The sequence below is a fragment of the Parasteatoda tepidariorum genome, chromosome 6 (assembly GCF_043381705.1).
Source record: "Parasteatoda tepidariorum isolate YZ-2023 chromosome 6, CAS_Ptep_4.0, whole genome shotgun sequence".
In the NCBI taxonomy this organism is placed as follows: Eukaryota; Metazoa; Arthropoda; class Arachnida; order Araneae; family Theridiidae; genus Parasteatoda; species Parasteatoda tepidariorum.
Window position 1 is genome coordinate 55404827 of NC_092209.1, and position 14080 is coordinate 55418906.

Genomic DNA, 14080 nt, shown 5'->3' on the forward strand with positions numbered 1-14080 from the left:
AGTGAGGGGCAAAAGCATTTAACCCTACCTTCATAAATTTATGATAACTTTTGAAAATTTGGTTTTAATTCAAAACTGTCATACAAATTACATTAAAACAGCTTTAAAAAAATAAATAATGTCAGAAAAAAAGTCAAAGATTCTATAATCTTGGAGAATCAAAAATAATTTATTAATTTATTTAAATTTCCTTTTTAAAGGAGATTTTAAAAAAAAAAGCCCAGAAAGCAACGCGAAAAATTCTGTTGGTTGCTTAGCAACGAGAAGCACTATCTTTTCCCATCTTGTCATTCATTCAGTTTCTTTATGGTTGTTATAAATTATTTCCCCTTCTATGGCGAGGTAATTTGGCATATTTTTAAACCATCGCCAGATATATAAATCCTTATTGCGACCTAATTTACAACCCATTTTTTTCGAAATTTTGTCGAGATTTTTGTCGAGATTTTTTTTTTTCGAAATTTTGCCCCCTATTTTAAGGGTCAGGATTCCAAATATGTAAAAAAAAAATGCATGTTTATTCAGAGAAAGTACGTTTTTGTGTCTGATTTCGTAACTTAATTATAGTTAGCACTAATTAATTAGCATATTTGAGGTCACCCCCAGGAACCATTAAGATTGACACTTAAATCGTGAAAATCCGATCATTAGAACAAAAGTTATTCAGGGTGATATCTTTTTTTTTTTTGCGGACTGTACATCATCCTTTTTTTCTCAAGTTCCATCTCGTCACAATGCATCATGGGTAACTGGTTTACCTTGATGTGCCTGACTAACGTAAACCAACGTTTTCAGTTCTGTTGAGAAAAAATCATGTAAATTCATCTACATCAGATTTTAAGCAAATTGTTTTTATTATTAGTTATCTATGAATATTGTTTGAATTTCAAGAATTATACTTTTAAAAAAGTTCGAATAAAATATTTTATTCTTGTTTTCTAAAACAGACTCTTTCTTACTTCCCTTCCCTCTCCCACTATCAAGGATCAAGTTACACGCAATTAACACAGTCAGAAGCTAAGAGATAGAAGGGACCAAAAACTATGTATAATGTTGGAAAGAGTTAGCTAGGCACGTGCCCCCCCCCCCCAATAAATTTCCAAAATTTAAAACATTTTTATGTTATTTAAATTTTTTCATAAAACTCTAAGTTTACATTGCTTAAACATACTTAAAATAATTTATTCTTAAATTTATTTTATTTTATGATTTATTTATTTTTAACCCTTTGCAACCGAGTACTTTAAAATGCTCTTTGAACAAATGTAAGCCCTAAATCATTTAACATACGCAATATTTTATTTTATAACCCTCGTTGAGCAGCCGATCAAATTTTTGGGTTTACGACTATTAATGTTCAACTCTGTAGCCCTGTAATTTTGAACCCAATCCAAAAGACAAGGGAATTCCTGGATCAAGTATTGGGAGAAATTTGCCTTTGTGGAGTACTTTTTGATGGAACTGATCTGCATTTGCGCTATATGGAGAGGAAGACCACGAGAACCTCCCACGGTTAGCCTGACGGCAAAGAGACTCTAACCCTTCATCCGTCTACCACTGAGGATATTTCTCGTCACCACTGTGATCGGTGCAAGCCATCGCTGGAATTCGAACCCGGTTCACCTCATTAGAAGGAGAACGCTCTAACCACTGAGCCCTCGCGGCAAAATATGCAATATAGTATTTTCACATAATAAGAATGTTGTGGTTACTAATTATTAAAGTACAAAATTTTTGAGTTGAGGCTACGCCTTTGTAATAAATCTTCAACATTTTATTGATAAAATTTTATAAAATGTAAAGTTAGCAAATCTTATAAGTGCTTAAGTGTCATGAAAACAGTTGAATATATTTAAAATTTTGTTATTTTAATCAGTCAGCGTGATACCGGAAACAATTTTCTTTTAACGCTGATTTATGTCTCTCGAAATTTTAAGTATTTTTATTATCAACATTGTTTTCATTATTTTAATTTCAGAAATTTCCACATGATTATTCATTTGAAATTTGAGACAAAAAGCTTGCTTTTTTATTTTTATCATGTTTAAAATAATATAATTAATCCTAAAAATTTCATTTTTAGCTGAATAACATTTACATTTTAATAAAAATTCCCGATCAATGTAGAAAAGAATAAAGCTTAAACTTTCATCTGTGAGATTTGTATGTACTTTGTGAAAACATGTTGTGCGATTGCATCTTTTTTTTTTTTTTTAAATCCCATTTAAGACATTTATATATAATGTTATTTTTGTTTTATTATGTTATTAATGCCTAATCTCTTATCAGAAAAGTACAAACAATCGAATTGATTGCTTTTGAACAGAAATTTCGTGATTCCAACATTCTCAAAAAGTAACTGATAGTAGTAAAACTTTTATCATTAATAGTAAAGGCAGCATATATTAAAAAAAAGATGTTATGTTTTTTCGTCTATTCTTGTGTGCAATTAAATATTAGTGCAAATTTAATTTTGATATAATACAAAATTTACTACTTTATTTGGTTTCGAAATTTGAATGTTACCTAAATTTTTTGGCTAAAATTGTTGGTTAATACATAGTACCTTAAACTAATTGTCAAATCGTAAAAATTTCTGATATGCCAATCTCACATTGGCACAGCAGAAGTTATTTTTTCATTACAAGAAATAATTGGCAAAATTTATAATTAAAATTCTTAAAGGCATTCCCGGTTGCACTCCCAGAAAATATTTCGACGGATGCCTTTTCCATTTCCAGTATTTTTCCATTTAATTTCAGTGAAAAATTTATGCAAGTAAGTAATTTGAATATTTTTAAATTTTCTTTATTGTCTCGATTATTACAAAAGATAATTTAAAAGTTCAAAATATTTTATTTTAATATTTTTGGAAGTTATGAAGGTAAATTTCAACTCAAATCGAATGTAAATTTAACTTTATTTATGTAGTGTGGTTTTTTATTATATTATTTCAGAATATAAATAATGAATAATAAATAGGAAATTACAAATAGCATAAGTTACGACTTTCATAAAGCATGTTTTACAAAACTAACTTAATTCAGATTTTGATAAAATAGGCTCATTTCTAAAAAAAAAAGAAACAAATTAACAATGTTTCATCAGAAAACTTATTGTATGACGAAAAAAATAGCAATAAAAGTTGCAATATAGTATTTCTTAAATCTGTCTTGAAAATTAATAATGTTTCATCAGAAAACTTATTGTATGACGAAAAAAATAGCAATAAAAGTTGTAATATAGTATTTCTTAAATAAATTTAATAATCAAACAAATATCAGCTGAACATAAGATATACTTTGGAGTAAAGTGGATGGTAGCAGAATTCGCTAATATAATTTTATTTACTATTTTTGCATTGCTAAGTAAATAATGCATGGAACGACATTGTAAAACTAAGGTTCTATGTTTTACTGTTTCACAGCAATACAGAAAAATAATCAAAATTATATCGTCGAATTCTACTACCATCCATATCTTCCTCTTGCTTACTCCAAAAAAAGCAAAGCAAAGATAATATCAGAAAATACAAAATCTAATATTATATAGCATTAAAACTAATGCAAAATAATATTACAACGAACGCTAGATAATATTAGTTTGCATAGAATCTAATATTATATTATGCAGAGCAAACAGCGACCTCTTGTATCTTTCTAATATTAGAAGTTGTGCAAGATAACATTAGATTTTATCGGTTTTCTGATATTTTCTAATATTAGGTGCTACTTGGGGAGATTTATTTTTATCTGCTACAGAACAGATTAATTGGAAACTCGAATTTCCCTTCTCAGCTCTAATTTGCAGCTGTCTAAATTAGACATTTGAAAAGAAAAAAAAAAAGAAATATGGCAATTTAATTCATCTATCAATTTTTTAGTTTTCATAACTGACGCATTTCCGAATTTAATGCTTATCAAAAAAATTATGATCACAATTCTTCAAAACGAATATATGGGTGATTCTTTTGAAATATGACAATTGGACCAAAAAATTTCTTCAAATTTAAAGTCTTCAAAATAATCTAACATTTTTTTTGTACACTTCTTTAGTTACACTTATTAATATCTTACAGATAGCAGTGTAGTTTATTGACATTTGCTCGAGAGAAAAATAAAACAGAAATTCACTAAATCTTGAATGCTAGGAAAATGACATATTTTAAGTTAATAGTAAGAAAAACAGTTATTTTAAGTTAATAGTAAGTAACTCAACTTAAGCCTTTATGTTAGATGGACCATAAATTACTTATTTTTATCCACTGTAGAAATAATCAAAAAAAAATTTTGTTGCTGATATGTACAGAATAAAATTGTGTATAATAATCAATCATTAAATAAATAAATAACTTTGATTACATCCAAGCATATTACAATCATACATAAACTTGGTGTTAGGTTAATATTTGCTTTCCCTCTACAGTATTAGCAGTTAAAAAAATTTCTTATTCTTACAGTATTAGCAGTTAAAAAAATTTCTGGAAACACTTCAATGTTCTGGCATTCATAAGCCGGGATAATGACCAATTCGTCACTTTATAGCATATAACTTTACATTAATATTTTGGCCTAAGACGTTTATATTCTGCAGAAAACAACAGGATTTCTTAAAATAACTCAGAAAAATCCATGTAGTTTATGTTATTAATAATTTCAAGAAGCCAGGAAAATGACAACACAAAAACCTACCCACCTTGAAAATTTTTTTGAAATAGATTTTAAACCAGAAAATTGGTTCTTTATTCATGCAACTAGACATGCTCAGATAGGAGGGTATCTAATCAATCTATAACATAAGATATTGATTGCTGGCTCTATCTATTTTGGCTATAAACCACTAAATAAAAGTAGCCAGGAAAATGACAGATTTTTATGAGACAAACAAATTACTTTAAACGAAGTTTTTGTAAATAATACCCTCAGCGTATATTCTAGAAATGCATACACCGGTTGAGATAAAAAAATTAGATATTGAAAAATTTATGGAAAGTTTTGAAGCTAGTTATTACTGGAGATATTGTTGGGACATAACAGAAACATGAAATTTTGAAGTTCAATTAAATTTTTTAACTATATAAAACAGTCAATGCTAGTGCAAAGTCATTTTAAAATGCTAACAGCAATGCTTTTTATTAATATTTTTTTTTAAAAAAAAGTTCTTTAGTGTTATATTATTAGATATTGGAACAAGGGACAGTGAATTGTCATATTTCGTGAGAATCACCCATATATAATATATATATCACCATGTACCTTTTTTTCTATTCTAAAACGCTCTAAAAAAATTAACTACACATGCATTTAAAGACAATTTGTTTTAATTTTGCCTCTTCATTTAAATTAAAAAGAGGGGAAAAAAACGTAATCCTCAGACATATTACATTAGCTTCCTGAAGCAGGAGGAGCAATTCAATTCCATTAGTCTGATTGGTAAAACATGTCTGTCTTGCTTTTGACTGAGGAAGAATAAAGTTTGGATAAAACGAAAGGGCTGCGAAAAGAAGTGGTTAAAGGGGGAAACTCAAGAAGCTATTCTTCATTTTAGTCGCTAATTGGCTAAAAAAAAGTCGCCGATTTTACGCAACTCACTGTAAATTAGTTGTTTTTACTCATATTTCTACTAAAATAGTCGCCCTAGTTGATATTGCTTTAAAACAGTCGATTTAGTCACCAATGGCAGCCCTATACTCATAACAACAACAACAACAAAGTTCAATATCCAGAGTACTGTTACATACAGAAATTTCTTTTTATTAGAATGTCATATTACAGCTCAAGAGAAATAACAAAGTTGATTAAGAAATTGATTAATCCTTAAACGATTTAGGGTTTGAGAACACTTAGCCCACCACACATGTGATTCAGGCATTGTAGATGCGCCATCCTTTTTGAGGTCATCGTGTTCCTCGTAATCACTGAAATAACCCTCCCCATCCTCATCTTCCTCATCCTCCAGATAAGCACAATATTCAGCAATTTTACACATATCATCAATATTCCTATCTAATTCCTCGATGCACAAATCTATTCTGTTCATATCAAAACGTTTTAATGGAGTTTCATCAACAGGAAATGAATCAAAAAAATCTCTGAAATACTGAAGAGAGGATCTTCGTAACAAAAAAAAACTTTTTATCTTGCCGTACGTTTGAATACAATCGGTTCTACACACAATTTTTTCAATAGGTGCAATAGCCTCTACCATCAAAAATCCAATTTTTTTCTTCTCTTCGTCGACGAAATGCAATTGGTATTCATGGCGTAAAGCTCTTAGAAGGTCTGCTGTACATCTCCTTGTAATCTCCATTAAAGTAGTAGAAATTTTTTTTAAAGCATTTATGTTGTTTCTGTCATACGTATTAATACTATGAAAATAATCAACACTATAACCATACAAATTAATAAGACGTTCGAATTCTTGTATGAAATGCATTAAATATTCTTCTGAATTCTGTTTCCCACAGTCAAAGTTATCAATACCCGAAAGAAATCGAGATATAAACTCACTTACTTCTTTTAAAACATGAGTTCTATTCATTAGGGACATCAAGATAAATTTATTTATGTTATATTCAGGTTTTTCAGTATGAATTATGTCCTTAAGACGATTCATAATTAAATCACTAATTAAAGATTTTTTATTCGTAACAGTATCCAAATCAAATTTTTCAGTAGGAAATAGGTTTTTAAGACGATGCAAAATTAAAACATTATTTAAATATATTTTATTCGTATCAGTATCCGAATCAAATTTTTCAGTATGATTTCTGTTTGTAAGATAATGCGAAATTAAAACATTATTTAAATATATTTTATCCGCATCAGTATCCGAATTAGGTCTATTTATACATCTAAGCAATTCACAAAACTCCCAGGCATTGTTACTACTCTTGGTGTCTTTCAAGTGCTGCAGGAGTCTCTCTTTTCTTGACATATAATAAAAAGGCACCTAAAAAGTAACAAAAAATAGTATAAAAATAACAACTGTCTAAATTATAGATTTTCTTCGTTGGAGTGGTGATTTGACTCTTTGTGAAAAATATTTAAGTTAAAAATTGAAAAACTTATTTCGAGGAAATAAATAATTTTGTCGCAATTTGAGCATGTCAAAAATTAGTTTCTCAAAATTTGATGGCTATAAAAAATTTCGTGATTTTAAAAGAAAGAGAAATAGAAATTTAAAAAAAATACTTTTAGTGATTAAATACGAAAAATAATGAGAAAAAGAAAGAAAATGGTAGTACACACATTCTTACATAATTGAAAAGAGGAGGAGAGGGAAGGGTAAAAAGCATGGAACCGGTTTTCTCCCCAGATGGCGTAATCGAGCGTTGCTATCGCGAATACTTACAAAGGCTTTGACACCTAATAAGCATTAGGAATGTTTAAAATTATTATGTATTGAAGATAAGAAATTGGTGCTCAGGTAATATAGGGGCATTGTAGGGGGTGTTTGGTTTTAAATATAATCAATCATCAATGCCTTTACCCATTCACCCTCAAATTTATGAGGATTTTCCAGATGTAGATGGAGCTTGATATTGCGCATGTCCAGTGGACAATGTATAGTCTGTCTTTGTAAAAAAACTCTCCATAGCCATTCGTCTGGAGTGGGGGAGGTGACTATGGTTACGAGGTTCAACTATTTCAAGGGTAAATTGGGTCATTATTTAAGACAGTTATTGAGTCGGGCTGGTAGGAGAAAGAGAATTAAGCAAGAAAGATGCTCCCCTCTTTGAAATGCACTATTTCTTGTTTCCATAGCAGCAGACGGCCTTAGACTTCGTGACGAGGGGAGTTCTTTCTATAGACAAACTATATTAGTGAAATTTGATCACTTGAATATGAGACAACTTTATATGCGCGACAAGCAGAATCATTTAATTTTTTTTCTTCTGTCACTTACTTAGCTTTATTATCCAATATTATACCTTTTGAAATTCCAGCCAGTCCAATATATTTTTAATTTAATAAAAACTGTTGTTTTAACAGCTTATCCCAAAAAGAGCAAATTGTCAAAAGAGAGAAATATAATAAATAATATAAAAATGTTTTGCAAAGATGAAGCCAGTTTAGTTTTGGTGCTTTACTATTTTCTCACGTTTTAAAAATTATGGATGAATTTTAATTCTTATTTAAGTACAAAAGTTTTTTTTTTCTTCTGGAAATATAGTAATTAAATAGGATACTATTGACAAGTGAATGAATATTACGATGGGTATTATAGTTAAAAACAAATAGCTATTTCTAATAAAATTTCACTTAATGTGTATTTTTGTATAACTCTATTTTTATAACATTGTTTTTTGAATGAAAAATTATTCAAGTTCTTTTGTGAGATAAAAAAAACATTTACGAACGTGAAATTACAGAATTAAAAAAAGAATTAACAATTCGCTATTTAAAGTTGTAGGGGGATTTCATTTATTGTTAATTTAATGAAAATAATGTTAATAAAAATAATACTAATATAATATTAATTAAATCATAAAATAATTGAGAATTTTACATTTTTATTTTAGAATTTTCTATTTTGAACTATTTTTTCCTAAAACTGCCAAAATATTTTGGAATATTAAATTTGCAATTTAACAAGAGAGAAGTTTTAAAATAGCTGAAGTTTGCCCTCACATAAAAAGAATTATTATGCATAATGATGTTGCTGTAAGATCTTAAATATTACTAGAGATACTTCTAATAAAATATATCAGCATTTAAAAAATTACTTGACTCCATGAAAATCATGATTTAGAAATGCAAATAAGATAAGCAGCGAAATAAATATTCACCAAATAGCAACCTTTCTCAGAATTCGAGGAAGGAAGATTTGTCATCGTTGTTGTAGCTTATCCTCTAAATGTCTGAGACAAGGTCCATCTAAGGAAATCTAGGACCAGAAGGGGGGGGGAGGACATTAATTAGGCCCATCTTAGAGTATGGTTTCCCTGTTTATAACTGTGCCTCAGTCACCAACTTGGGTAAATTGGAAAAGGTTCAACTCAGTGTTGCTAGAATTATTACTGGACTATGACGCAGCTGTCCGAGAGTTCTCTATGAGGCTAATTTGCAACCTCTCCATACTAGAAGAAAGGCCAACCTTACCAAATATTATAACAAACTTTCTAGCTACGGTCAGCATAATAGAACCTCCCTATATTTAAACAACTGGAATAACAATCAAAGACTTAAGAAAAACAGCTTCTTTAGTCAGGCTAAGCTTCTGCCTTATAATGAAATTGAGGCCCACTCCTTAAAATCTTGTCCCCCAGAAGGACTCCCAAGAGTTTATTTCCACTTCGATTTTACAACCCCGTTCACTAAGAAGGTCTTCATTCCAGCTCATCTCTGGCAGTTGGCTTTAGAAATCATAAAAAAGATCCCCGACAATGCCATAAAAATTTTTACGGACGGCAGTAAACTGGACGACCACGCAGGCAGTGGCATCTACATCGAGAAACCACGGGATAGACAGTCTATCTGCCTAAACTGGACGACCACGCAGGCAGTGGCATCTACATTGAGAAACCAGGGGATCTGCTTCCTTAACCCTGATTTCTCATCGGTCTTCAAAAGTGAATTAATAGCAATTGAACAAGGCCTTGAAGCTGCTCCTAATGACTAATTTTTCATCGTTTTATCATTAATAATCTAAAATTAGGTTTTATGTGGGATAGTTAAATTCCCAGTTCTAGTGCTATATGCAGTATAATTAAGTACTCGTTTTTAGTGTATGTACTGTCCGCAAAAAAAAGATATCACCCTGAATAACTTTCGTTCTACCCTGAATATCGGATTTTGCAACTTAGTCCCAGATTGTAAAATAATTATTACAGCAATTTTTTCAATTAAGCTAACCATTAGTTGTCATCAAATAAAAGGTTTGATTGATAAACAATTATCGAAAAATTACTATTAAATTAATCATTTATCTTGGGGATAATTTACAATTTAATTGAGTTTTAATCAATGAAAATTATACCTTTAAACATTATTTTTATCAAAAGTAAAATATTGAATTTATAGGCCGAGACGAAACAATAACTTTGTATTATGCAAAGTACAATTACTACTGCATTACCATTTTTTTTTTAAAAATTTACAAAATTAACTCTCTTGATATACAGTTATTTGAAAGATGGCAACGACAACTGAAAAGCTTTTTTCGACAGTTTTAGTTCTTCCATTTAAATAAAAAGAAATTAAAGCTGTAAAGCACAGGTATTACTTTTTAGTACTTTAGTATTAAAGAGCGTATTTTTCTCCACTAGAATCTGTTATCAATTTTTAAACTTCGGTAAAAATAAAGTATTCAGTATTATCTTATCCTCTAACATTAATGAGTGATGGGGGTGAAGAAGAGGGGCAAGTAACCTTTTAAGAAAGGAGGACTTTTAAAAGAAAAACCAGTAATTATGTTACACAGAAAATATATATATACATTTTTAAATTTTTTTAAGGGGAGGGATGAGGCAATTTTTAAAATCTCTTTATGCAGGAGATCATTCATATGTCAAATCACTCCATATAATTGTTTTTCCGCACTGTAGTTTGTCATTTGAAAATAAAGTTCAAATTGACAAACGATGAAATATTAAATTTTCATAGCTTCGTAAATTAGTAAAAAAAAAATTATTTTAATAAAAAGAAATGTGTCGGTACATGTTTTTATCAATGCATTTTTGTTGTCTTCTTAAAGCGAACATTTAATTGCATACCTGCCAACTTTTAATCCTTTCCATTATAATTTTTCCCAGTGGTATTAAAATGGAATTAAAACTTCAATTTTAAGCAGACAAATACGTTGTATTTGAGAAAACTTAAGTTGACAACCATGACTGGATCGTGTAATTTTGGCAAGGTACCTGCCCGCGCAAGCGGGCACTAGACCTCTGATCTGTGTTATGCCCTAGGGCGACTGAGACTAATGGCATTGGAATGACAACCATGATAGTAACGCATATTTATATATGTGCTTAATTTTTGTAAGAATAGTGGTGATCACAATCATTTAAAAATTGAAATTATAAAAGAAAAAAATAGTATATATTTACTACCACATTAAATATGAAAATAAAATCTTCCGGAAAATCCGGAAGAGTTGGCAGATGTAATTGGGTAGTGGAGTAGTGATGGGCGATAACAGGTATTTTCAAATAACAGGTTCCAGCTGTTCCGATACAAAATAATACCTGTTCCAAAATAACAGGTTTTAGAAAAAAATCTTCAACTTTTTTTATACTTAAAAGATAGTTTAAAATGTTTTGTGATTATTATTACGATCCCTTTGTTAACTAATCTCTTCATTCTAACACCACTTTCGTAAAATTATTTATATTTTCTGACATAATGAATTTGGTGAATTTTACTGATAGTGATTTATAATTTCATTTACTTAAATACCTGAAAGTAGTCTAACTGCATACATTGCAACCTAGTTCAATGCAACTTTTTTAAATAATTCGAATAACATCATTTTATAGTTTCAAACTAAAAAAAATATATGTTTACTAAAATGTAATTGATTCAGTTTTACCAATTTGCACGAGCTAAAACATTTAACAAATTAAATACAACTAGAGCATAATCCGATATTTTTTTAAACATTTATTAAAAAAAATTAAATTTGCAAAATAAACACCAGTATACGAATTTAGCATAATTTTTAAAGAAACAAGCCTTTTTATAACAATTCCAAACTTTTCTTGGATAATTTAAATAATATTTTCCTTTTAAAACAATTAGCACATTAATTTAAAAATATCACATACTATGTACCCCTTAATGATAATTTTTATGTCAAGTAAAATTCAAACCATTAAGGGACAAAAATTCGCCAAATTAACAGTAATAGATTTTTTCCTTTCCTGCAGAATATTATCATTTAAAAATATATTATTTATTTTCTTCAAAAATTCAAAATAAATCAATCTTTTAAGCAACAAAATAATAGGCAATGCCAGAGAGACATCTATTTGTATGCGAGTGGACGAAATTCAGCGAAATAACAAATCACTCTTCACGTAGAACATTGGTTGAATTACCACAACAAATATTTACGAGGGAAGTAAAGGACACGCCTTCATTTAAAGATATTGAGAGAGTCAATTCGCAACCTCGAAGGTCACGGTCGACCTCAAAAACGAAAGCGGAAAAAGAAACCCGCAGTGAAAGTTAGGGAGGCGGGGGGCCAATGGCGTAAAGAGATGTCTGGATTATCGAAGTAAAACTCCTTGGTTAGATGTCCCCCGAAAGACGATTGTAATTAATGCAATAAATACAGTAGTCGGAAAAAAGAAGAAAAAAAATGGAGCATTTTTATGTAAATGTAGGCCGTAGTTACTCTATAGTGAGCAATTTACTATTTCAAAAAAAATATTCTGAATTTTTCATTAAATGTATAGAATACATAAATTTAATGACCCTTAAAACTTTATTACTAAACTTCATTATTAAATCCCATTCATAAAATATTTTGCTTAACCCGAACATCCATCAGATAGTTTCCTAATATATATAAAAATAATAGCAATGTAATTAGTCTTAGAGTCCATAATCGACAACTTTATGCTTCCTTTGGCTGAAAGCTAAGAATTGTTTCTCCTTTTTTTCATAAAAAAGAAAATAGAAATATTTACACATTATTCTACTACCCTTCATCTTCTCTGTACTATTGTACTACCCCTTCATGCTTCGTCATAAGTTCAGCATTTTAAAGTAGACGAAGTAAAAAAGGATAAACATTGGGAGAAAAAATATAGGGTTTGATATAATTATCAAACACTATATTATCAAACACTATAGCTTGCATACGAAGAATGGTTTAAATATAGCTTGAATTCGCATACTAAATATAGTTTTAACAATTTTAACACCAACTTCTTATAAGGGAATAAAAAGTTAAAATATTTATTGTCTTAAAAAAAAAGTTAAAAAAAATGCGAAAGAGAGAGTGTAAGACTTAGGAGAGAAGAAATTAGACAATAAGACTCATATTTTGTAGGAAAATTTCGTGAATTTTTTTTCTATTTAACTTGTAGGAAACATGAAAATAAGGAATTATGGAAAATGCAATTGTAAACAACCTGCCCTCCCCCCCGTATGCCTGAAAACCCAAAGGTCATGGAAGACAGGTCACCGTGCCCGGCATTGCTGCAAATTAGCTTAAACTGCAAAATTATAGTAAGAAAGTCTGTGACAAAATACTAGCTTGTTCCTAAATACTAGCCTGTGACAAAATACCATCTGTTCCAAAAATACTAGGCTGTGACAAAATATCGCCTGTTCCAAAATACTAGCTGTGACAAAATACTGCCTGTTCCAAAATACTAGCCTGTGAAAAAATATCGCCTGTTCCAAAATACTAGCCTGTGACAAAATACTGCCTGTTCCGAAATACTAGCTGTGACAAAATATCGCCTGTTCCAAAATACTAGCCTGAGATAAAAATAACAGACTGTTCCGATATAGCATGTTTGAAATATTAGGTGGTAGTTTTATTAATAATAGGTTGTTAAGACACAGAAGTAAAACCACAAGAGGGGGGGGGGCTAGCAGTGGACTATCAATAATTTTATATCTTTAAAAAAAAATTTTTTTTTTTATTTAAACTTTTGAAAGGCTATTTTTTATTAAGAAATTTAAGACTCCCTAAATGTATTTTAACAATATAATTGCAGAATAATCATTTTCTTAGGAGTGAAATAAAAAAAAGCATTTAATGATTTACTTCGGACGCAAAATAATTTTAACGAAACGAAATTTAAGTACTATTATTAATGTATGATTGGAATTAATATTTAAATTTAAGTTTATAGAACGAAATTTGATTTTATAGGAGCTAAATTTTATGACTTCTATTGCAGCTCTTTTATTTTTAAGACAAAGGAAACACAGAAATTGAGACTTACCATGATTTCACATATACGTTACAAAACTTATCGTATGGTACTTACGTCCCGCAGTGGACTGATCGTTAAGACACGGTTCCCATCAGATCACTGAAGTCGGCTGCAGTCTGTGTGTGCGGGTGGGTGACCACTTGGATCAGTCTGCGTAGGGACCGTGGGTGTGCGGTATGG

General features: G+C 29.8%; 2 protein-coding genes across 5 annotated transcripts in view; one reads left to right on the forward strand and one right to left on the reverse strand.

Moving 5' to 3' along the window:
• Positions 1 to 14080, forward strand: part of LOC107446065 (alcohol dehydrogenase class-3 chain L) — a 170559-nt gene that overhangs the window by 86425 nt on the left and 70054 nt on the right. The window lies entirely within an intron of this gene.
• Positions 5728 to 14080, reverse strand: part of LOC107444191 (uncharacterized) — a 20050-nt gene continuing 11697 nt past the window's right edge. For all 4 annotated transcript variants that reach the window (XM_016058276.3, XM_016058277.3, XM_043053919.2 and 1 more), the window contains exon 4: positions 5728 to 6951. In XM_016058276.3, coding sequence (XP_015913762.2) covers positions 5776 to 6951 — 1176 coding nt within the window. In that variant the 3' untranslated portion in view covers positions 5728 to 5775. The remainder of the gene's footprint in view (positions 6952 to 14080) is intronic.